The following is a 26,345-nucleotide window of genomic DNA, read 5'->3' as shown; positions in this document are numbered from 1 at the left end:
GCGGTTAGTGAATCTCTGGGCATTGAGGATATGTACAAAATTAATAAATATTACGCAATTTTTATATGAATTTATATTCATTACTTAGAAGTGTCTAGACTGATGGACGACATTTTTGTTCTTTTTCTTTGCTCCGCGGTTTCACACGCGTTCATTTGAGCAAAAAATAGCCTATAGTCTTCCGCGGTAAATGCGTTATATCAATTATATAACAGTTCTATCCAGTAACAAACAATTTTGTCAGCTTTATAATATTAGTATAAATTAACACATAGTAACACTATTTAGTTCATCTAAATTTCCATAATAATTTTATTGAACATAGTAGACCAGTGCTTTTAGCCGTTGAAAATGATAAAAAGTGAAAAAAATGATAGTAGGATGAAACCCATTGTAAACGAAAGATAATAATAAACGAAAATAAAAGGGAAAATAAATTATGGGCGATCTGCGGTCGGGAAGTGGTGGAGGGGGGACTTAAGGATAAAAAACACTTTATCTCAATTCCCGGCTAAACTACAAGTGTTAGGGAAATAATACAATGGCGAAGTTGTAGGTAGTAAAAAGATCTACAACTTTCGTATTTACACTTTTTTCACGTAACCAACCTCAAAATTCATGTGTAAAATTCAAAAAACCAAGTTTTTGGTTTTTTAATTTTTGTTTTACTAGAAAAAAATTTCTTTTACAAAATTTTGTGATAACTTACCTTTTTATGTGCCAAACATTGTGTATTTTTTTTTTTTTTACTTAAAATATATATCTTTTCACCTTATTTTGACCTCAATGTCAAAAAAGACCCTTATTTTCAATCAAAAATTCTCACTTCAAAATATCAGTTTCTTTAAAAAAGTTTGCTTTTTGTTCTTTGAAATCTCTTTTTTATGATGGTGGTAAAAAAATATACAATACTATGATAAATGTTCTCAGAAAATACAAAGAAATGCGCAGAAAAATAATATTTGTCGGTTACAAAGGCAATTATTTTTTCTATTTGTTAAGTAAAGTATTTTTGGCTACAAAATGAAACAATCGGTATGTTTTTTTTAATTTAAATTATGAATTTGAACGTAAATGATTTCCAAATTTAGTTGTACGAAATTTTTAATCAATAACGTATGGTAAAAAAGAAACCTCTATATGTATAAAATGAATGTTTGTCTGTATGTCCTTTAAAGAACCGTAAACTATGCATTTGATCATGTCATGATCTTCAGCAAAGGGTTATGCATTAGCCCACAAAGGTTTCTGAGTTGGTACGATCAAAAAATAATAATTAAACTAAAAAAAACCTTGAGACGCGCACAGGGCACAGCTAGTACAGTATAAAAACTGCACTAGCGCACGAAAGATAAACCATAAATGTCACAAACAAAGAGGTCGTAAATATTTTTAATATAATGATTATATACTTTTTTTAAACGTGGGGAAAATACTCATGGACATCCTCCGGCGAGGGGGCACCGAAGGGGAATCAGACACATACTGAATAAAAACCATCCACATGTGAGCAGACCTCCACCTAAGTGGAGCGAGATAGGGTCGCGTTAGCATACACCACCTCGCCCTGGCGGCCGGCCCGAATGAAGACATCCAGGCCCCGGCACCCAGAGAGGGGCGGTACCCACAAGACCACCCCTCCCGTAGACGCATGGGGTCTCAAGCCAGCTCAAGGTCCCCTGACCCTCCAGCCGACCACACCACGTAAGGGACACTCAACCGGACCAGTCTACCGTCTGCAGAACAGGTTCACATACGTTCACACACATGTTCAAGAGCGTCCCCCCTCCAAGCCAGGCAGGCCTGACCTCCAACGCCCGGCTGTGCGGCGTTGGAGGTCAGGCCCGCCCGACCTCCAACACCGGATCGCACAGAGCAACCGAGCAAAGCCCCAGGGAGCCCAGCGCGACCCGGCAACTACCCCACAGGTCCGCTGGATCGCACAGAGCAACCGAGCAAGCTCCAGGAAGCCCAGCGCGACCCGGCAACTACCCCACGGGTCCGCCGGACTACACCGACAACCGAGCTAAAAGCTCCAGGAAGCCAGCACAGCCCGGCCCTCACGCAACTGGTCTGCCGGATTGCACCAGCAACCAAGCAAGCTCCAGGGAGCCAGTACAACCCGGCCAGCACACCGCGTTTGCGCGCTTTAGAGCGGGCGATTGAACCCGCCCACCCCGTCCACCGCGTGGGGGGAAGGAAATACCCGACCCCCACGTCTCCACGCCGTCTTAGCGCCACACACACCGTTGCACCTCCGTGCCAATACACCTGCACTCACAAGTCCACTCTGATAACCAAAGCGGTACCCGGAGCGCATCGTCCGGTTTTGGTCCGCGGGGGTCCGAAGACCCCTCCACCCGCGGCGGTTAAGCCGCGAGCAGCCTCCCCTATCCGCCACTCGGGGGACGCGCCTAGTAGGAGTCCAGAAACTCCTCCCCTTGGGGCCTAGGCCCTAGACCTAAGTCTGGGCCTAGGCTCCAAAGGCCTGGGATAATGATTATATACTGATTGAAACCGGCCTTTGTAAATATTATCAATTTCTACCCCAGCGAAGCCGCGGGCAACTGCTAGTAAATGATATAAATTTGTACAATTTTATTTTTGTGTTACCCACACATTAGGGATTCTAAACATTTTTGAATATCATATCAAAAATTGACCGCTCCAGCGGGATTCGAACCCGCGTCTCCGACTGACCGTGTCGGCGCTCTAGCCAATTAAGCTATGGAACGATGTACCCGCCAGAGCGAAATCTTTGATATGATGATTTTTATTTTCGGTTTAAGCGAACCGTGGCGCCGTCTATAGTGAGTTCTTTACAGAGACCCGTAACTATTCAAAGTTTCATATTACAATGAAAATCTTTGACAGGAGATGACACCATGCTATTCTCAATATGTACAATTTTATTATATATGTACAATTTTTGATATGATATTCAAAAATGTTTAGAATCCCTAATGTGTGGGTAACACAAAAATTTTGTATTAAAACATTTCAATAAAGTTCATAAAAAATCTTCATAAAAAAAAAATAGGAGTTTTTTGCCGGTCTTTACTGCAGAATATACATTCCGAATCGGTGGTAGCTTCACTTTTAATGATAGTTAAAATTTTAATTTGTAAGATAACGAATCAAAAGTACTTTTGAAGATTATTTGAATACCGTTAATTTGATTTTGGTTATATTCAATGAGGGCTTCATCCACCGGTAAACGGTTACAATTTATGGCCTTTTTAAATCCGTTTACTAAAATGAAGCATAGCGCGCACCCTAGACCTTTTTGCCAAACTGGTGAACTGGGTTTCCTTTTAGATTTCCTTGGATTCTATGGTATCATCTTATCGAAGTTTTCGTCGGTGTAGACCGTCTTCCTACAACCTGTAACCCTATGTATTTACTTAAATCTTGGTAGATAGTTCAGTAGCCATGCCGCGTTGTGTCGGCCGAGTAGAATAGCCTCCTTTCTTCCCTTGGGGGTCGTAAAAGGCGACTGAGAGATAAATCAGGCTCAAAATCATCAGGGTCTTGGAGTCAGTGGTCAGATTCGTGGCACAGCTCTAAAATGCGAAAGACTCCTGAAGCCGAACTGGCTCCACACGTATCAATTCGTCGTTCCTGTGGGCCTAGCCAATGAAGTGGGTGGTGCAGAGATGCGTACAACTCTGCGTTTTCCTGAAGAGTGTCCTAGGCGCAGTGTCTGTCTGAAACTGACTAAATCGTCTGTAATAGACGGACAATGACCAATTATGATGACAGATAGTTGACAACCTTCGAAGGCTGCATCGACGTCACGATGGGCGGAGATAAATTTGGCTATCCCAAGTATCCCATCATCTAGCATTATACTCGTGTACTTGCAGTCATCACAATCGGATCTCCCGCTTCTCTTGGCTCCGCAACTTCAAACGCGCCCAAATTTTATTAATGCCGCTATATGCGACCATATAATTTACCGAAATTCCATTCCGTTACCTACCTGCAACTTTGAGTCTTTATTCTATATGTGGCTGCTTCCGCATCATTGGACTTCACATAGAGCAGTATTTCGGTTCCTCACTGTTTTTTCTTCAGGATCTTTTCGCAGGTGACCATGTTGACTTCTCTAGTCGTGAACAATATTGTCAAGAACTCGACGATTACGTTTTTAGCATGGTCTAATTGATTCGACCTCGATCTCAGCGTAGGTGGATTAATTTGCCCCTTATCGGCCCTGGTTCGAACGGTTCTCGACCTATCTGGTTTTTCTGGGTGGGCAACCTTAAGGAATTCTCTGATAGCAATTACTTGCCAGTTCAAAACCGAAAAAAGTGTTTACTTTTGTAGTATAAACAAATAAATTCAATGGGTAAATAAAACATTATTTTCATCTTGATAATTAAAACGCATGGATTTCTCAATACTTCAATCATCTGATGCGTGATTATTTTTCTAAGCTTAACAATTAATGTTATTTATATAATATACCAAGGTGTAAGTTTATAAATAACCACCTTCACTATATTTTAAATCAGTTTACTGCAAGTACTACTAAAGTGAGAACGTAAGACATCAACTTTCATATTGGATACTAAAACTTGTAAGTAGACAATTTTTATTGTACTTTTATATAACAACCAAATTAATTAAATTGAAGAACCGATTTGAAATTTAATTAATTTAATAAATTAAATTAATTTTGGATATTAATTAGTTTGTTAAACAGTATAGCTTGCCGTTGAGATATTTTTCGTTGCGTGCCAAATTTTAAGGTAATATATTTTGTAGTAATGGATTATTTTTAAAAAACAGTTGTTTACATTACAAAGTTTTATTTATTTTAAACGAAAGGGTCCAAATCTTAAAATGAAAGTACTCCTTACATTTGACCCTTATTTTTTACCAACTTCAAAAAAAGAAGGGGGCTACTCAATTCGACCGTATATATATTTTGTGTATGTTCGGGGATAACTTCGTCGTTTATGAACCGATTTTGATAATTCTTTTTTTTAAAGCAGGATCTGACGATGAAACCCCAGATAAATCGACGGAAACTCTCGAAAATCGTAGTGACGACTAGTGCGTTTGTTAATTTTTTTCATCTTACGTTACTTACGTTGTATTACTTGTCGATGTAATTGAAGTCGGTTTTTTTCGTTTGCGAGCAAACACAATTATTTGTAGTATTGTGCTGAATTCGGCAATTTTTATTGTCGGTTACTTCCTTGAATAGTCGTTGACTTTTAAAATGATGCGGAATCAAGAACGATAATGTTATTTTATTTCAGAACCATAATTTACATTGTAATAAAAAAAACTCCACATGATATATCTACAGATAAATTAAACACCTTCTACATATATACATTTACCAAAAAATTCTTACAATTCATCCACATACGTAAATACAATACGTATATCTTTTTAGCTTCAAAAGAAGGAGGAATCGAAATCTGGTGCTTCTCATATGGTCCCATTTAATTTGATCGAGATTTCAGTAGTTTTTGAGTCATCCCTAGTAATGCGTATAAAATGAGAAGTCAATTATCATTTTATTACTTGTCGATGTAAAAGGTCTCAGTGAGTCCATCCTTAAATGGTCAAGGACCATGAACATATCTGATTGATCATTTTACCTATCAGAATTAAATCCTTTTATAATTGCAGTTCTAATGTAAATTAAGTTGATCTATACGATTCTATCTGTACAATGGTTTTAATTATTTACAATTACGTCAATCCTTTTTAATTTGAAATAGAGATAAATTATATTTTAAGAACTCGTAATTGCTTATGTTCGCTATTAAACTGGGGTCACTAGCGACTTACCGATTTCCGATGCAACACGTGAGCTGGCTCGGTCTGGGCAGATCAGCGACTCGGCAGGTTCACTAATAGTTCCAATTCATATGGCGAACACCACCATAGGGACACACCAGTTCGGATCTCCAGCGAAAGATATATGTTTTAATCCTCGATCGAGTTAAACGTTAGGTAACAGTATCGTATGCGCTTGCGGCAACGGTTCTCTCGGGACTGTCCATGCGCCCACACTAGAGGGCGCGCAACACGGTGCGTTCGGATACAGTAATATATCGCTAAGCAACCCATTAACAATTAAAGAAAAAAAAAATAATAAAAATGAAATTGTCCAATTTATGTTATCCTGTAAATGTACGAAAATACGAAATAAACAAAAGTTTTGAAATTCGAACAAAGATCTTGTTCCGGTACGGAACAGTTTAACTTCAGTTCCGTTTTCCTTTTTTTGTTATGAAGATTTTTGCGTTAGTACATTTTAACTTCTTTTAACCGCCTTAAAAAAAGGGGAGGTTCTCAATTCGATTGTATTTTTTTTATTATGTGCGTAATCCTCATGACTTTACTGGATGTACCGTACCGATTTTTATAATTCTTCTTTAATCGAAAGCTTAATTATTCGCGCAATGTCTTCGCGACCCCAGTTTGTGTTTAGTGGGTAATATTTTTTTAACTATTTACACTAGCGACTTGAAATTTCGGCTAGCTGTATAGTTAGTTAGCACCCCACCCTTGTTCCTATTAATCCTTACCTTACGAACACAAGTAGAATAGAAAGTACGCATAAACAATGCTTTGCTTGTGTCTCCTTGTTATAAGTCCTAGTTATTAAAAAGATAACTGGATAAATCTCCGTCAACATCTTTTTCTCACCAATACCTATAGATATTTATTTTCAATATTTACTAAGAGTGATAAGTTAACAAAGATAAATAATCCAGCAACTACAGCTTGTGTTTTCATTTATATAAGATTGTTTGGTGTCTGATCAAATACTTACTTGACTATTTAAATAGTCATACTAGGAAAATTTCCATTTACCTATATTTCCAGAGGCATATTTCTATAATTTCTGATTCCTAGCACAAGAAAGCGATTCCTTACATCACTTCTCATTATTGTTTTAGTGTTAACTTAAAAAAAAAAACGATTGTTATTGATTAATACTTTATTTATCGGTATACAACTTTAAAAAATTGTAGATATTTTTAATATTTTCATGTTTATTTGATTCTGAATCCGCAACCTTTCTGATAAGATTCATGTTTTTGGTTTGAGAGTCTATCCTTCGGTCTCCTCACCGTGTCTCGGAGAACTCGTATAGCAGGCCAATCGTTGTCATCAAGACTTTTTACACCTGATGGTGATCGTTATTCGTATAAGGGACTATATCCACCAACTTTCTCCCACATGGAAAATAGGCCTATGCCCAGCAGTGGGATACAGGCTGAATCAATCAATCAATCATATTTTCCATCCAGAGATCTTATAAACTTCATATTTGACGCAAAAAATCAACATAAGAATCTAAACTAATATTAGTAAACGGATTTCGGAACACTTAACGATTAAGAGAAAAATGCTTAAAAAACAATATTTGACCTTTAGACCGTTGAAAAAGTTTTTTACTCGTGAGATCGGTGAAGTCTTTTGATATTTTACTTGCAATAATGTACTTATAACCTAAACCTTTCACCTGTGTCAATTATATTTAACAAGTTCTACTTTGTTATTTTACTTGCGTCATTCTCGATTTCGTGGAAACTAGTATTGTTTGTATTAAATGACAAACTTTTAATCTCACAAGCATTTGTTTGATGTTGTAGCGACATCTATCTACGAACGTAAAAACTGAGTATTCTACATCGCGATATTGAAGTTGTCAGAGCGATTGAACAATATATCTACGAACGTAAAAACTGACGTATCCTGCATCGCGATATCGAAGTTGTCAGAGCGATTGAACAATATATACAAGGACCCGACAACAATAGACAGTAACCCACCAGACTCAACACCCATCTGATCGGAGGATCCTCCCTTTACGATGGTGGATGAGGAACTCAACACCCCGTTCCTAACATCCCCAAACTGGTGACCCCGACGTGATCCCCTCACTCCTCCAAAATATCTTATACTACAAGAATATGATATAGAATATGAACTAAAAACTAGTAAAATATTAATTAATACAATAGTTACATAATAGTGGCATGGAGATATTAAATACACACGCCACAAATCTGATACCATTGAAAATATTTATCATGTACAGAGCCTGTTTAATTAAACAACTTGTAAATATTCCATTGCTAAGAAAATACCTTTTTTATATTCGCATTAGTTAAAGGTTGAAGCCAAATCCGAACGATGTTAAAAAATTAAATGTCAAACATTTTCTGTTCTTAAGGTAAGGCAACTTGTTTTACTCGTAGATAAAATCCGATTGGTACAAATATCCACTTTTTTCTTCCTTCTACTGTAGAATGAGCTTTATGCCTAGCAGTGGGATTTTACAGACTGAATCATGCTCCATATTTATTTAACTAGACATAAAATTTAATTTTTTTTGTTTTTTATTTTATTATTTAAAATTTTCATGTACAAAGATTATTGTATTAATCATCAATAAAAATTGCAATATTATTAACAAATAAACCTTTGTTTTTATCCTCATTTTTATAAAAGTATTATATTTAGGAAATACAAACTTAAAAACAATTAAAGTTTTAATAGATATAACAATTTAATACAAAAAATAATTTAAGCTTGGTACAATTTTCAATAAACAGTAAGTAGTTTTTCGCAATTTCATCTCTGACAATATTTATCATGTTCAGTTTCTGCTGACAGAGGTTTTCATGAGCTGTATTGCGTTCTTAAAATTGCTTCTTAGCTTTAGCTTTAGGATTATCTCCAAAATGATTCGAAATGATAGATAGATATATATTCGGATGGATGAATTTGTACTGAACTCTTCGCGTCAGCCCACTGCTGGGCATTGGTCTTTTTCCCCATGTAGGAGATGAATCAGAGCTTAATCTACCACGCTGCTCCAATGCAGGTTGGTGGACATTTTCCCTACTATGAGTAACGATCGCTATCAGGTGTACATGATAGCAACCGGAACCGACGGATTAACGTGCTCTCCGAGTCACGGTGGGAAGACCCGCAAGGGCTGCACAAACACCCAGACCACGGCAAACATCTGTATGGCCAATACAAATGTTTTTCATTTGCGGGGATCGTACCCGCAACCACCAGCGCAATTTATTCATGATATAAGTATTTGTTAAATATGTCAAAAGATAATTAATTATCCGGGACAATAGAAATTCAGCTAGATGGTTTAAATTCAGTTTACCACTTAGGACAACTTTAACCTAAAATTTCTATGATATAGCAATTTACATGAGATAAAATTTTAGTCAGTAGTTAAAAAGCTGTGTGGCTACGGTACTAAAGAATATAGCCACCCCCTCTCTTCCCGTGGGTGTCGTAAGTGTCGACTAAGGGAAAACACAGTTCCGCTACCACCTATGAACTTAAAAAGCTGACCGGTGGCGGGATACCCATCCAACTGCTGGCTTTGAAATACACAGGCCGAAGACGGGCAGCAGCGTCTTCAGTGCGACAAAGCCAGCCACCAACCCACCTGCCCAGCGTGGTGACTATGGGCAACACAAATGAGTTCACGCTATTTTTGTCACGAACTTGTGGAGACTTATGTCCAGCAGTGGACTGCGATAGGCTGAAGTGATGATGATGATGATGATGATGGTGTAGTTAATATTTTTCACCTTTCGATGGTCTCCAATACCAAAGGCAAAACTTTTGACTAAAACTCATATGTACTGCTGGGTGATTTCCAAGCTTCTATTCTAAATAGAGAAAGACAATATAAATTCCAGCTGCTTTATAGTAAATGAACTGATATGCTACATATCACATTTTTTTTTTTCTAAAATCCGTCACAATTTCTTCGACTGACAGATTTTTACAAATTAAACACCTAAGAATTTAGCAGATGTGTGATAGAAACCGCGACCCTTCTGCTAAGATCAATGCAGACAGAAAAAAAACTGGGCGAAATGTAATATTTTATTCATCTAACGTATTCCTAAATAATTACAACTCGCGTTTGCGTCTTAGAAACTAAATTATTTGTTGTATGGAACACCTGTGTTTGTAATACTGAGGGTAAACGGTACATACGACGGTACGGAATACAACGGTATTTCTATGAGCATTTTATTACATACGAACAAATATAACGAGACAATTATGTGTTTTTGAGATTTCTTATTACTAATAAACTAGTCCATTTGACCATCGTAAGTAATATTAATGGAGTACTCGTATACATTATATGCATTTGAAATTTTGAAGGAAATCAGTTAATTGATATCTGTAAAGAAGCAAAAAAAAAATTAAGATAAAAAATACTAACAGAGTGTTAAAAGGAAGTGACACGGCGTAGGCCTCTCTCTCTCCGTGTAGGAGGATTGGAGCTCAATCTACCATGCTGGTCCTCTGCGGGTTGGCAGATATGTTCCTTACTCTACGTTCCTTACTCCTACTCGACTGGCCCGTTGGCGTAGTTTGTAGTGACCCTGCTTTCTGCTCCGAGGGTTGTGGGTTCGATTTTCACCCCAAGTCTTGGTGTAATATAAATATTTATCTATATATTTATATATGTATTATTTATAAGTATGTTTATCGAAAAAAATATATATATATATATGTATATATGCTATACCAGTCGGCTGTTACCTATAACACAAGCATTAAGTTTACTTTAGGAACAGACGACCGTGTGTGTATTGTGTAGATATTTATTTATTTATTTACTATGAGTAACGATTCGCTATTATGTATTTATGGTCTTGGCACGGTGGGGAGACCCATAAGGATAGACATCCAAAACGGGAAGAAATATTTCTACAAATACAAATATCCATCCTGAGCGGAAGTAGAACCCGCAACATGCCATCGTATTTGCATCATCGTATTTTCTTCAAAATTGAGTTACAAGATGCCACCCTAACAAACACGATACACTGCAATTTAATATGTATGATTTTATTTTTGTGTTACCCACACATTAGGAATTTTAAACATTTTTGAATATCATACCAAAAATTCCGCGTCTCCGACTGACCGTGTCGGCGCTCTAGCCAATTAAGCTATGGAACAATGTACCCCGCTAGATCGAAATTTTTGATATGATGATTTTTATTTTCGGTTTAAGCGAACCGTGGCGCCGTCTATAGTGAGTTCTTTACAGAGACCCGTAACTATTCAAAGTTTCATATTACAATGAAAATCTTTGACAGGAGATGACACTATGCTATTTTTAATATGTACCATTGCAATTTAAATTAAAAACCTGTTTTTTTTTAGAAATAATATTAAAAAATATTTAATACATACGTTACACAGATATTGGTTGGTTCATATACAGCTTAAATACATTTATGTAGTATATATAAGCTTAATTATATAAGTTTAAGTTAGTAAGTTAATATATAAGTTTAAGTTACTTAAGCGTCTTCAGTGCGACAATGCCACCAAAGTCACCAACCTGCCTGCCCAGCGTAGTGACTATGGTAGAAACACATGAGTTCACGCCATTTTTGGCGCGAACTTATGGAGACCTATGTCCAGCAGTGGACTGTGATAGGGTGAAGTGATAGTATAAGTTTATGATATACATAATAGTTCTTGAAAATCATGTTTTTTTTTTCTAAGATTAAAGAATCTATCACAAGTCCTTCAACTTAATGCCTAGATAACAATATTATTCGTATATCTTCACATCAACGGTACAGTTTTGAGTAATACTCAAGGTCACATCTCCACCAGCGCACGCGCCGGATATTCGCCGTACATCAATCGCCCCAGCATCTATAATAATACATCTCATATTGTTTACCGCCAATTCAATCTGTAAACGAAAAAATTGGATGTTTAAATCATATTTGTTTAAAAGAGCCCACTCCGACAAAAAGACCATTTAGGCTCCTATGCAGATTAACCTTGTTGTAACACCAGGTCAGGGTGGGTGGTGGATATCGTAAGATAATAACACGCAGGGAAACTAATCATTGTAGCCAACCTAATAAACATAAGCACGACATAACTGATGTAAGTTTTCGAAAAATTTGATTTCCTGCAGATCAAGCTAGTTGCAGCATAAGATCAAAGTTTCAGGGTCAATCTAAGGATTATACTAGCACATGTAACGCAATTAGTTGAATAATCATACAAAAAAGAAAACCCCCATGAAATCGAAAATTCCTGACATGATTTTGAAAAAGTGCTCCTACTTTTCAAACGACTAAAACGATTTTTACCAAAATAGTTTACCAAAAAAAAACCGCGTTGAAATTTGTCCATCTGTTAAGGTCCTTCGATGCTACAAACAAACATTAGACTTATAAAATTCTATTTTTGCGTCGGGGATTAAAAAATTGCAATTATAGTAAGTGATACTTAGCGACCCACGTGATTCCTACTTCATTATTTTTATCTTGTGCATCATATTACCATATCATGGGGAGGGTCAGGGGTAAGGTCGACAATGCGCTTGGGATGCTGTCGCAGGCGTCTATAGTCTACGGTAACTCTTACCATCAGGTAGGTTGCACGTTTGTTTGCTGATCTAATTGTATGAAAAACATACACCCGTAACACAATCCAATCATTGTGGAAACATTCTAAATAAGTGTTTTGTTGAATATAACAATACTCTACATATTTAGTTTAAAAAATTAGGCTTGTTTTGTTTACGTTTTATTATCTTAGACATTGTTTTAGCAATTTAAATTTGTTATTTTTAAGTTTTTCTATATTTAGTTTTAATTGGTTTATTATGTAAGTATTTACATATATTTGTGTACGAACATATTAGGCTATAAATTATCAACAATACATACAGCAACACATATCTGTATTTACATATTATAATCTTTTGTATATACGAAAATTTTAATGTGTTTTTATTGGAGCTCAAGTAACTCTATACGGGAAATAAAATCTTTACTGTTCTTAAAAAGGCCTAGATTAGGTCTTCTAAAATCGAACCTGTAATTCGTATCCAGTATCCTCATAGTTTGTGTCAAGCTCTAAGGTTTCGCTGAATAAAACCTTTGATTCATTTATATTAGTACAATTGCCGCACTTCCATAATCCATCTATTAGTTTGGGTTGTTCTTCTGCAAAATCACAATAAAATATAATTGGTCATAGTTGTATAGCATCATTACAGCCTATACAGTCCACTGCTGGACATAGGCCTCCACAAGTTTACGTCAAAAATAACGTGAACTCATGTGTTTTGCCCATAGTCACCACGCTGGGCAGGCGGGTTGGTGACCGCAGTACTGGCTTTGTCGCACCAAAGACGCTGCTGCCCGTCTTCGGCCTGTGTATTTCAAAGCCAGCAGTTGGATGGTTATCCCGCCATCGGTCGGCTTCTTAATTTCCAAGATGGTTATGGAACCTTGTTATCCCTTAGTCGCCTCTTACGACACCCACGGGAAGAGAGGGGGTGGCTAAATTCTTTAGTGCCGTAGCCACACAGCACAATACTGTACTACAATGTGTACACTGTAATGATGTATAGCATAGCAGAAAATGTTCTACTCCAAGCTGGAGCAGCTCGGCTGGGGATGTATCAAGCGCCACATATTACTAATTGTGTAATTTGTCCCTCTGGTGAAAAAGGTAGCCAGAGCTCCGGGATGGTCGGGGATAGAGTCAGTAAAGCTTTTGGGATGCTTATAGTGTTACAGATTTCTAAAGACGGTCACCATTTACCATCAAAGAGCTGTTTGCTTTTTTTGCCATCCTAGTCAATAAATAATAATAGTTTACGAAATAAAAAAGAATCATTGGAAATTCGTTGTCATATTTTAAAAAAATCAAATTATTAAATTTTTTTACAAAATTAATAATTTTTTTTTTGACAAAATAACACCTTAAACGCTGAAAATGTGTACTTGAAAAATATGCCGTTTTATTTTAAAATTGTTTTGGACACGACTGCTTTTTACGAACCGTATTTAAAACTTTTGTAATTATTAATGGTGCGCTAGATCGATGAAAAGGGTACATAAATTTTTTCGAAATATATAAAATACTCCTTTTACCCGCGACTTCGCTCGCATTGAATTTTTTTTTTTTTTTAGTAAAATGTATCCTATGTTACTTCTAATACCTCCGATATTTTTTTTTATATCACTAAGTCGGCAAACAAGCGTACGGCTCACCTGATGGTAAGAGATTACCGTAGCTTATAGACGCCTGCAACACCAGAAGCATCGCAAGCGCGTTGCCGACCCAGAATATGTGTTTTCGCGTGAAAGCGTAAGAAACAAACTTCCATTCACATTTATAATATTAGTAGGGATACTATTCAGAATCATTACGACACTGTATAAATATGTAAAAGAGTAAGGCTTTTGACAGAATTTTACAAATTTGAACCGTCTTATAACTGTTTCACTTGATTGATATCATGGTACGTCTTTAGCCACACACTGTTTCATATTTGCAGTTAACCACTTGCAGCAAATCTCACTTTTTACGACTATTTTTATATACGATAAGGTTTTACTTTAGTTGCATGACTGTCTGTAATTTACCTTGAACAGTTTCAACCTTGTCATCTCTACCGACGCCAGTATCTTCATCGCCATTCAATAAGCCAAAATAAAGGGAATTATCATCGAGAGCAAAATCTTCATCACCACAAACACTTACTATTAAACCAGTGAACAAAACAATAATTAGATACATCACTCTGTTTTTCATTCTCGTCGACTATTTTCAATACGCTTAGAAATTCGAATGCGACACAATATATTTTACGCTCAACTAAAGCAAAACACTACTGTTTACTTTATCTTAGGTTATCCAGTTCAAAGACACATAAGCGTATATTTAATATATTGACTAGAATTTGTAATGTCCAATTTTGTTTGTTAAATAATTAGTAATTAACGTTTGTAGTGTACAGACTACGTAATGTCAAGTTGACCTCTCGGAGATAATAATATATGAACTTGTTTTGTGGACTCGGTAAACGGTACATCCTAACTTACTAAGAAATATTATTTCTGATAAGTTGGTTTCATTTCTACTAAATATAGCATGTAGATTGTAGCCTGACTTGGGTAAGAATTTATCACATAAAACTTATAACTTACGTAATTCCTAAAAAACTAGCTTGGCCGCGGTTTCTTTGACCGCGTTGATTTGAAGTAAAAATAGTTTTTCTTCTTCTTAAAGTATACCTCACCCTCCTTCTTAAATAGTTTAAATTTTTTAGTTGCGGATGCCGGTAGGGCAAGTAATCTAATATATAAAATTCTCGTGTCGCGGTCTTTGTAGTTAAACTCCTCCGAAACGGCTTGACCGATTCTCATGAAATTTTGGGTGCATATCGGGAAGGTCTGAAAATCGAACAACATCTATTTTTCATCCCCCTAAGTTATAGGGGGAGGGGTATTAAGGGGGTTAATAAGATATATGGCAAAACAACATTTGCGGGGTCAGCAGTTATCTATAAAATGATATATAATTTATATGGAGTAAGGTTTTTTTCTAAAAAGGGAGACCAACATCATAACCTTAGCGTATTCATATATATGATAATTCATTGCCATTTTACATTCTCTCAAAAAAGAAATACGAAAAGATAACTGAATTAAATTTCTTTATCTTTGACAATTACACACTTAGAAAACGATAGAGCTCCAGCACAAAATTTATTCCATTTTAACGCCAACGTGTTCATAAATCAAATAAAGTTATTATTGTACGATTTTATTTTTGTGTTACCCACACATTAGGGATTCTAAACATTTTTTGAATATCATATCAAAAATTGACCGCTCCAGCGGGATTCGAACCCACGTCTCCGACTGACCGTGTCACCGATTTTTGATATGATATTCAAAAAATGTAAAGTTATTATTATTATTATTATATAAAAATAAGTAGGTTCATCAGTGCTTAAATTCTAGTAATTTCTTTTGAGACACCATTTATAATTTCTTTTAAAAGATAGATATTTTATTTCAAGATGCGGTCAATAACTGTCATGATTGTTAACCACTTTACAATCATTATCAAAATATAAATCAATGGAGTAGTAGAATAATGTAATAAATATTGTTCAAAAGCTACACTTTATTTTGAATATTCACCGTTAACCCAAGTTATCTCTAAATGAATTTACCCACAGCTCAGTTTGCGGTTCTGGTTTTGGTAGAGACAGGTGAAAATTTTGTCACGTTTTGCTATGTTGAACATAAATTAAACATTAAAATGAAACCATTAACCATTTAGGTTAATATTCATTTTTAATATGAAATTTCTGCTTTGATAAGCTTTGCTTTTGTTTCTCTTACAATACTGTGACTGAATAAATTTTCAACGTATACATCTATATATTAATATGTGAAGCAAAAACTTTGTACCCCATTTTATGAAAATTATGTGGATGGAAAAGTATGAAATTCCGTACACTTATAGTTTATATAGAGAAAGAGTGCGGAATGCAAATATTTTTTTTAAATTATGTATAAAAATATATTAAATCAATAAAAAAACATTACACACACTACCATGTATTTGACACACACACACACACACACACTTTTGTTGATTGTCAAAGTCTGTAGTCGAATAGAATTTTTTTTTAAATGTTGCTTTATTTTCATTATTTTTTGATTGTCATTAATTTAAATTTTTAATTATGGTCGAATTTCGACCTCTGGGCGACGACTAGTTGCAATAGATTCACAATAGACTTATTGGCAATTTTAATAATAATTCGTGCATTTGAAGTTGTCCAGCATATCGTCATTACTTTACTCAAAACTTAATCACTATCCATTTATTAATCATATTACCTATTTTCTTAGATAACTTTAACTGTAATAATATTTGATTTATAATTATTAATAAAACGTAGCAATCACTACTATTCTCGATTTAAGCAATAGTCACAACAAGTCACAGTTATATTGTAAATAATGTCATGAATAATTGATACTGTTCTTTGTCAGAAAGAGGTTCAAATGTGTTAATAAGAACGGCATTGCTGATCAATTTCTATCGATTATTCTTCATTTTACGGTACTTAGGCGACATTATACGCTTTTGGTTCCACTGAAAGTTATTGTAAAAAATTCATGTCTGAATGAGTTCAGAATTATGGTAGGCTTTTTTTTTTGAGGTTCCTCCTTCTATAAATTACATCATCATCATCATTTCAGCCTATCACAGTCCATTGCTGGATATAGGCCTCTACAAGTTCACGCCAAAAATGGTGTGAACTCATGAGTGTTACCCATAGTCACCACGCTGGGCAGATCGGTTGGTGACCGCAGGGCTAACTTTGTCGCACCAAAGACGCTGCTGCCCGTCTACGGCCTGTGTATAAATTACATTACATCTCATTTTACAAAATTCGTTTAACATGTAATAATGTTAAAAAAAATGTGTTATTCTTATGACTATTTTTATCTTGGTGTAGGTTTATTTTATTTATATATTTAGACAAATGTTAGTTTTTAGCCTTCTAAGTTACACTCAATAAAGGTTTTCTGAATTGAGCTAATAATAAAACTTTTTCTTTCTATAGGGTTGCGCGATTCATTTATTCAAATCAGTCGAGGTAGAGTGGTACTAAGCTTCAAAATGCATGAAACGGTTGGAGAGTTTTACGAGGGACAGTCCGTCTTCTTGACTGGATGCACAGGATTTCTGGGAAAAGTACTGATTTTTTTTTTCGTATTTTAAAGTTGTTTATGTTTTAATACATCAATGCATATAATGTACAGATTACCTCATTCGTTGACACAGTTTGCAGTGATCCTGATTTCTGCTCCGGGAATTATAGGTTCGATTCCTTCAAATTAAAATACTTAAACCAAACGTATAGGTTGCCCGGAAGAGATTGCTTCTTTGGCAATATGGCCGCCTCTTTTACATTTCTCTTGTAAATATTTTTACTCTGTACTCGTAATACTTTTGCTGTTTAGTGTATTGTATTGCATTGTATTGTATTTTATTTTATTTGTATTGAAATTAATTTCCTTCATTTCTATTTCTTGTATTTGCAATATAGGGGCATTAAAGCTGGTTAAGAATCGTAAAATAGCTAATATTATATGTGTTATTTTTTCAGGTTGTCTTAGAAAAATTACTCTACAGCTGTCCTGGTTTGGATAAAGTTTACATTTTAATGCGGGAAAAGAAAAGCATGACCGCCCAAGAAAGACTAAATGAGATTTTGGAACAGCCAGTAAGTGACGCTCTTAGCAAATTGTACTTTTAATAGATGATGGCTGAAATGTTATAAACGAACAGATTCCGTTTTGAAATATTTTATTTTAATTATTAAATTTAAGTAGAAAAAGTGTTAGTGCTAAGCACTGGTCTGTAACTGTTACGCTGGCGGTTGCGGTTTCGATCCCCGCACATGACAAATATTTTTATTTGCCATACAGATGTTTGCCGTGGTGTGGGTGTTTGTGCAGTCCTTGTAGGTCTCCCCACCATGCCTCAGAGAGCGCGTTAAGCCGTTGGTCCCGGCTGTTATCATATACACCTGATAGCAATCGTTACTCATATTAGGCAATATATCCGCCACCCGCATTGGAGCAGCGTGGTGGATTAAGCTCTGATCCTTCTCCTACAGGGGGGAAAAGGCCTATACCAAGCAGTGGAATATTACAGGCTGAAGCTTTAATGTATTCTGGTTGCATAAAAATGTCCGATTGCCTAAATACGATGTCACCTTCAGTGTGAGTTGTTTCAAACAAATTAACAAGTTTAAAATTATTTCTCAATTTAAAAATAAAGATTTTTTTTTACTTTTTAGCTATTTTCGAGATTAAAGGAGAAAAATCCGAAAGCCATCAAAAAAATTGAAATAGTTGTTGGTGATATTACTGAACCACGTATGGGTTTGAAGGCTGAAGATGAAGAAATTTTAGTCAATAAGGTAATTTTGAAAAATAAACTGAAAATACGGCGTAAATTGTCTAAATGGCCAAAATAAAATTGAAGCTGTTGTGTAGAAAAGTATGAAACTCTGTGAAATATTCATATTATTATATGTTATGGTCAACCGGCAAACTTCATAGAAAAATATTTATTCTTTTATTGTAAATAATTTTTTTGCTCTTAAAATTTCTGAATGCGAACATTTTCCTGAGAATAATAATCACAAAAAAAAGAATTGTCCAATCATATTATTTCGAGCAGTGGGAGATCAGGGTCTTGTCCCATATTTCGGGGGACGTTTACGTCCAGAAGCGAACTGTAATAGGCTGACGATGATGATAAGAATATATAAATAGTATAAACTGACTCGTTGATAACTTTACAGGTATCAGTAGTATTTCATATCGCAGCAACCGTCAAGTTTAATGAGCCGTTTGAAGTTTCCATGAATGTTAATGCAGTTGGTACGAAGAAGATGCTAGATCTCAGTAAGCGCATGAAAAATATTAAGGTAGGTTCTTGACTATAAACTAACGATCAAATTATGTATAGTTCTGTACACGTTATATAATTATGATATCACGTATGAATAAAATTTTTTTCCATAATACATACGTTCTCGTCATAAAGTTTTACTTTTTATAGGACATATTTTATTGAACAAGGGGTACAAGAAAAAAAGGTTTCTGAAATAGTGTAAGGGTATGAACCTAACACTTCTGAACTTAACGTACGCATTAAATAAAGTTTAGTTTTAAATGCCTACCTTTTTAGCCGACTTCAAGAGGAAAGAAAAGGAGAAGGAATACACCATTCAAGTGTATTTTTTATTTGTACTCATAACTTTTTACTCGATGTACTGACTTTGACGATGATTTTTAATCGAAAGCTGGTGCTCGTCATTTGGTCTTATTTAAATTTGATCGGGATCTGAGGAAGAATTATCGAGTTATACCTTTGCATATATTTAGGTATTTATTCGATTACATATATTGCATTACTTGTCGGTCGAAAATAAAATAGATTCTTATTTTGTTTGTGAGTAAACAAATAAACTGAAATGAGAGCTTGCTTTTAAAATTGAAATTTAAACATCATTTTATTTAATCTCATATTTTGATTATTGATATACGATAAATAATTAACTAATAACTGATATTACTATAACAGACTAGGCCTCACCCTACTCCACCTCTGCCCGCAATTATAATTTTCACAGAAAAAATTCGGCGGTGGCTGAACTCTAACGGAAATGAGAGAACGTAACGTAAACTTTTTATTTTTATAGGTTTTTGTTTACGTTTCAACGGCTTATTCTAACATTAATGTTGCGGAGTCTGTTGAAGAAATGCTGTACCCTCCAAAAGCATCTCTTAATGAACTCGAGAAGTTACTTGAAGTTGGAATCACTGAAGAAATAGTCGAAAAAGTTATTGGTACGTATATTACTATCCTTAAAATATTTATATATTTTTTTATTTTTTTATTTAGGAAACAAGCAGTACAATAATACAAAAAATTAAAAACAAAAACTTATACTAATACAAAAACCAATAAAGTTTCCCACAGTAAATAATTGATAAATGAGCTAAAAAGTACACATTAATAAGGAATAATCGATAAATTACATACAGAAATATAACTAACCCAAGCAGTAGTAAATTGAATAATAAAGTAAACCAATACGAATAGGAAAATTTCATACAATTATCAATCAATTAATAAATAATTAAAAGATAACAAATGAAGTATATGTCGCCCTTTAAAAAAAATAATCTAGAGAGAAATTAATTTTTTTTAAACGACGAACTAAAAAAACTAATTATAATTTAATAAAAGGATGATGAAATCAAATGATAACAGATTGAAATTAATTTATTGCATAGTATATACTTTAATGTAACACACTCTTGTAGTTTAATAAAAGATGACAATTTTTAATATTAAAATTAAAATTATGAACACACAAACTCGTAATAAAAAAAAACTATAGCACTAGCTATCTAAGGTTCGACTTATTTCTGGCACATGGGTGGATGTTATAAAAGGTCACTTAGCCGATCACGCTTCAAAGCACCACGTAGCACCGCCCGTAGCACCACCTTGCACCACGAGGTAAAGCTCACACAGCTCCCCACGATTTCTGGCAACGTGAATCAAGCGTCGCCGACTGCCACATGGTGAGTTAAATGACTCGCCACGTGGTCACACCAGAAGCATCCGGCACCGTTCGTGACCATCTCGCCAAGGACCCCAACAAATCACACCCCGAACCTGGCCGTGGCTGGAGACGAAGGAAAAGAAGGAGCCACTCGCCGCAAGCGCTTACATACTCATGAGCTAAACCCTACTCACCTAATCCGCCATACGCAAAACTACACGTCACAAGGATCGCGCTAATAAACGACAACGCCTAGCAAAAGAAAAGAGCAAATACGCCCCAAAATAAATTACCAACATTATACAATATGTTACATTATATACAACGTTAAAAAACAATCATACCAATTACAATACAATTACAATTAAGTTAATTTAAAAGAAAATCAAACTAACCTACTAGAAATTTGTGAAATATGTAAATAATTAATAATTAATTAAAAAAAAATTGCATTTCTTAATTCACTCCTTAAAGATTGCACTGAACAAGTAGCTAACTTAATGTGATGAAAACATTGGTTGTACATTTTACATGCATACCTAAATATGATACATGCAATACAACACATGAGTTCACGTCATTTACCTAGCAGTGGACTACGATAGGCTGAAGTGATGATGATGAAATGATACATTGGGAAGCAATAAGTTACAAAGTAACTTAAATAAAATTAGTTCTTCTCTCTCTAATCGACGAATCTCTAAAGAAGGAAAATACGGGATATCTTGAAGATGCGGCAAAGCTTTGTAACTTAAAATATTTATAAATTGATGATTAATTTTTCTAATTGAGCAACATCACATTTGTTAAATGGCTTCCATACGGTTGAGCAATATTTCAAGATAGATCTTACAAAAGAGTGCTATCGATGTAAACAGCCAAGTTTCGCACACTCGTCCTATTGTCTCCTGGTTTATCACGCAAAATAAATATCACGTAGCATTTTTTTTATAATCAGATACATGGAATTCACTGAGCAGTATTTATATAATTTGCTTAAGTCACTCTGAAGTAGTATGCCGTCAGAGTTTTTAGATACATACCTAAAAATCTTCATGTCATCAGCATAAAGAAGTATATCTGAATTATCGAAAAGTTTATGTTTATCATTTATAAAAATATTAAAGAGTAGAGGACCAAGGTGCGAGCCCAGGGGGGCACCAGAAGAAACAGGCACAAAAGAGGAAACATGACTGAAGTCAAACTTCTTTAGTTGCTACAGTAATATACAAAACATAACTCTCTCTTTCTATCTTCAGTAACCTTTATCGTGTTCTCAACTTTCGTTCGCCTCATCCGATCACACTTTTCGTAATGCTCTCATCACGCATTCACCACTTCAATTACACCTCAATCCAAGCGTTCGTTACGAAATTTAACTTCAAAAAGTTTCTAATATTTATTTTATGTGACTAACTGGATTAAAATTTTATTAACAATATGATTTAAAATAAATAAATAATCTACAAACGTATCAATAATAATATAAATAATATAATAATATTAATAAATATTAAAAACATATTTTGTTACTGTTATAGGAAAGAGACCAAATAAATATTTACTAACGAAAGCGTTAGCAGAAAATTTAATTGCTGATTGTCATGGAGAAATGCCAGCTGTGATCATTCGACCATCTATAGGTGAGTTTAGTGAAATTGAAACAAAAACAGGCGATGTGCCTATGTGAGTAGGTATCTGTATATCGGTAGGTATCACTTTCAGGACAGGTGGTGTCACTGTATCACACGTTTTGACTCCCTATGTTTCATGCCACGGGCATCATATCGTTACTTAAGAAAAAAAAATCAATGAAGCGTGCTAATTGTCATATAATGTATTTTTTTAATTTTCAGCCCCTCAGTGAAATATATCACTATAGTCATTTCTTTTTTTTTTCCTTCAGATTTTCAAAATAGTCATGTATCATCTATATGTATAAAAATGGCTGTTTGTCTGTATGTCCTTTATAGAATCGTAAACTACGCATTTGATCATGTCATGATCTTCAGCAAAGTATTATGCATGAGCCAACAAAGGTTTTTGAGTTGTTACGACCAAAAAAGAAAAAATAGAAAAAGCGTAGCAACGCGCGCAGGGTACAAGCTAGTGTTCTCATAAACGTTAATATTTTTTTTATTGATTACGAATGATTGGTGTGGATTCCTTGCATAAAACACACACGTGTAAATATCAATTAATAAACACGGAACTAAAGGTTTCTGTGGCGTTTATTTTTTATTATTTTGGTGCTTAGTTAGATAACAATCTTACTAAACAGTTACTGAATAAATCGTCTTTTTTTAAATATAGAAACAAGGCTTAAGATTGGTAATATTTTCTAACACTATTTAAGTGTTAAATGTACAGCCATGTCTTTCCTAAGGGCTGGCAACGTATCCGCAACTCCTATAATGTTGAAATAAAAAACACAACTTTATGATTCATTAAACTGTTGCAGTAACGTCCAGTTATGTGGAGCCGATAGCTGGTTGGGTAGACAATTGGTTTGGCGCAACTGGCCTCGTCATTACTATTATGAAAGGCTTGACGTGTGTTCTTCACACGGAGCTTAAAAATTTCCTAGACCTTATACCCGTTGACTATGTTTCAAACACGACAATTGTTGCCGCATCTCGGTCTTATAGGTAAACTTTGTTATTATTTTTAACTAGATTACTATTACTTTTTTTTTAAATAATGTAAGTAATGTAAGTAAATTTTTGAAAAGTACCTTTTCGAACTAAGACAATATTATAAATTTCATTTTTTTTTTAATTTACATAAAATTATTCATTGCCCAATGCATATAGGAACTAATACGTCTAGTAAGAAATACGTTGCTCTAATTTACATCTTGCACAAAATTTGGAGCAAACTGAGTTTGTTAGCACCTAAACTTTACAGAAATTATAGCCAAATATTACTGCTCTAAATAATGTCATATTTCTGTGACGTGGAGTAGAGTCAGAGCTCTTGGAGATGAGATGTATTTACAGCGAAGGTTGGGTCAGCAACGCGCTTAGGATATTTCTAGTGTTGCAAGCATTCATAGACTAAGATAATTGCCTGCTATTGTGTGGACCATACACTTGCTTACCACCCTTGTAGACCCAATAAATTTGCGTATTCACAACACTCTCCAAATTTATTATATTAAGGAGTGCAATTTTATCGTTTTAGTTCAGAGGATGTTCCGGTTTACAATTGCAGTACCAGTGATTGTAATCCACTTACAATGTTACATTTACGTGATCAGATATTCGCAAACGTAAGAAAAGACGAATGTTGTAAGTAAATATATATACCCATGTTACCCAGACTTACGAAAAGCAGTGCCTCTTTACGCAAACTAAACAAGTTTTTATTTATGTTTAAACATTAATCAAATTTGCAGTGTGGTTATGACAATGAAGAATATAGGCACCCCCTTTCTTCTCGTGGGTGTCGTAAGAGGTGACTAAGGACACAGTTCCACTACCACCTTGGAACTTAAAAAGCCAACCGATGGCGGGATAACCATCCAACTACTGGCAATGAAATACACAGGCCGTAGACGGGGAGCAGCGGCTTCGGTGCGACAAAGCCAGCCCTGCGGTTACCAACCCGCCTGCCCAGCGTGGTGACTATGGGTAACACACATGAGTTCACACCAGTTTTGGCGTGAACTTGTGGAGGCCTATGTCCAGCAGTGGACTGTGATAGGCTGAAATGATGATGATGATGATGATGATGATTAATCAAATTGGACGTTAGTAAAAAGTCTTAACTGAGATAGGGCACATCAGGAAATTCCCTACTCAAATTTTACTAAACTTACAGAAGATCACAGCTGAATAACACCACTCTAAACCATGTTGTGTTCCTATTGGTGAGTAAGGTGACCAGAGCTCGTGGGGGGAATTGGATAAGGTCGGCAACGCGCTCACGATACTTCTGGTGCTGCAGGCATCTATAAGCACGCTTGTTTGCCGCCCTAATTATAAAAAAATATATTATATTTCTTTAACACTGAGAACGATAAGTGCTGAAGCATAATTATAATTTTTTATATTCAAATAATAATCAACAAAAGTCTATGGTATTTAATATATTAATAATATGTACAATTGCAGATAATTTGTGGACACCATACGTATACCACACAAAGTTTAAATGGATCGTGATTATACTAACGTTCTTATTTAGGACAGTACCAGCCTTTTTGGGCGATTTATATTTATACATAAGAGGAAAAAGGACAAGGTATATGTTAGCTAAAATTTAAATATCAAAAGAAAATATAGTTTGTTTTTGTATTAGTTACATGACATACACACATTTAACTGAGGTCGGGCACAGCAGTCAATTTCTTGCTCAAAATATGGAGCAGCTCGACTGGGGTAGTACCTCCACCTTTCAGAAGCCCAGGCTAATAATAATACTGTTTTCAAGCAATATTGTGTTCCTGTTGGCGAGTAAGGTGACCAGAACTTCTGGGGGAATTAGGGATAGAGTTGGGAAAACGCTTGCGACGCTTCTGGTGTTGCAGATATCTGTAAGCTATGGTAATCATTTTTACCATCAGGTGAGCCGTACGCTTGTTTGCCAAACTAGTTGTAAAAAAAAATAGCTCAAAAAAAGAGAGGGAGATTTTGAATTAAAGTTCGAAAGTAGCTTAAAAACCTAATGATTTTCGTATTTTCTTCATTTTCAAGAGTGTATTTCTTATATTTTAGCTGCAGTCTTATAAAGACTTGTCTAGTCAAGAAGTAGTATTTATCGTAATCTTATTTTACAGGTATATGAAAATATTGTCCAAAGCCATCTTAGTCCGTGATTCTTTGGAATACTTCACTTCAAACAGCTGGATCATACGTTCGTCGAAACTCAAAGTCCTGTTCAATTCACTGTCTGCAAGCGATAAAGCAACGTTTCCTTGCTATCCCTCGGATATGGATTGGGATGAATATATTAAAATTTATATGAACGGTATACGGGAGTTTTTATTTAAGTAATATTTGTTTTATGAACTAGGTAGGTTTATATGGTTGTGCTCAAGAGGGTAAATTGTATAATTTTCCATTTATTTATTTATTGATTACAGTTTACATTTATTGCACTTACAGTTTACAACCAAAGCGTACAATAAACAAGCATAAATTAATAACACTACAACAAATACATTAAAGAAATAACAATTTATCTTATAATACGAGTATACACATTAACAAAATTCAAAATACTTAAAGCAAGATTTAACAAATTTAGACGAATTCATAGCGAATATATCAATACTACTATTGGAGGCCAACATATTATTAAGTAAGCGAAGGGCTGACTGCGTTGGGGCGCTCCGAGCCGCTTGCGTCCGCACACA

General features: G+C 35.1%; 2 protein-coding genes across 2 annotated transcripts; one reads left to right on the top strand and one right to left on the bottom strand.

Annotated features, from left to right (window-relative positions):
• The first annotated feature begins 4,510 nt into the window (after positions 1-4,510).
• Positions 4,511-26,050, top strand: LOC123655484 (fatty acyl-CoA reductase 1-like). The gene is made up of 11 exons (XM_045591265.1): positions 4,511-4,582; positions 17,459-17,589; positions 18,005-18,121; positions 18,701-18,823; positions 19,211-19,336; positions 20,114-20,261; positions 22,528-22,629; positions 23,448-23,634; positions 24,170-24,276; positions 25,102-25,231; positions 25,767-26,050. Exons 2-11 carry the CDS (start codon positions 17,515-17,517, stop codon positions 25,981-25,983), a joined length of 1,332 nt encoding a protein of 443 aa, XP_045447221.1. The 5' UTR covers positions 4,511-4,582; positions 17,459-17,514; the 3' UTR covers positions 25,984-26,050.
• Positions 11,195-14,678, bottom strand: LOC123655482. The gene is made up of 3 exons (XM_045591263.1): positions 14,451-14,678; positions 12,889-13,019; positions 11,195-11,749 (listed from the first exon to the last, which is right to left on the bottom strand). Exons 1-3 carry the CDS (start codon positions 14,617-14,619, stop codon positions 11,603-11,605), a joined length of 447 nt encoding a protein of 148 aa, XP_045447219.1. The 5' UTR covers positions 14,620-14,678; the 3' UTR covers positions 11,195-11,602.
• Positions 26,051-26,345: the final 295 nt, after the last annotated feature.

This window comes from Melitaea cinxia, chromosome 8 (genome assembly GCF_905220565.1).
Source record: "Melitaea cinxia chromosome 8, ilMelCinx1.1, whole genome shotgun sequence".
Taxonomy (NCBI): domain Eukaryota; kingdom Metazoa; phylum Arthropoda; class Insecta; order Lepidoptera; family Nymphalidae; genus Melitaea; species Melitaea cinxia.
The sequence above is the reverse complement of the archived record's forward strand: the minus strand, read 5'-3'. Positions and strand labels throughout refer to the sequence as shown.

Coding starts and splice junctions, on each gene's coding strand:
- LOC123655484 (XM_045591265.1), top strand. CDS start 17,515: ATGCATGAAACGGTTGGAGAGTTTTACGAGGGACAGTCCGTCTTCTTG. Junction 17,590..18,004: donor GCACAGGATTTCTGGGAAAA/GTACTGATTTTT, acceptor TTATTTTTTCAG/GTTGTCTTAGAAAAATTACT. Junction 18,122..18,700: donor ATGAGATTTTGGAACAGCCA/GTAAGTGACGCT, acceptor TTTACTTTTTAG/CTATTTTCGAGATTAAAGGA.
- LOC123655482 (XM_045591263.1), bottom strand. CDS start 14,619: ATGAAAAACAGAGTGATGTATCTAATTATTGTTTTGTTCACTGGTTTA. Junction 13,020..14,450: donor CAAGGTTGAAACTGTTCAAG/GTAAATTACAGA, acceptor GTGATTTTGCAG/AAGAACAACCCAAACTAATA. Junction 11,750..12,888: donor ATACTGGATACGAATTACAG/GTTCGATTTTAG, acceptor TTTCGTTTACAG/ATTGAATTGGCGGTAAACAA.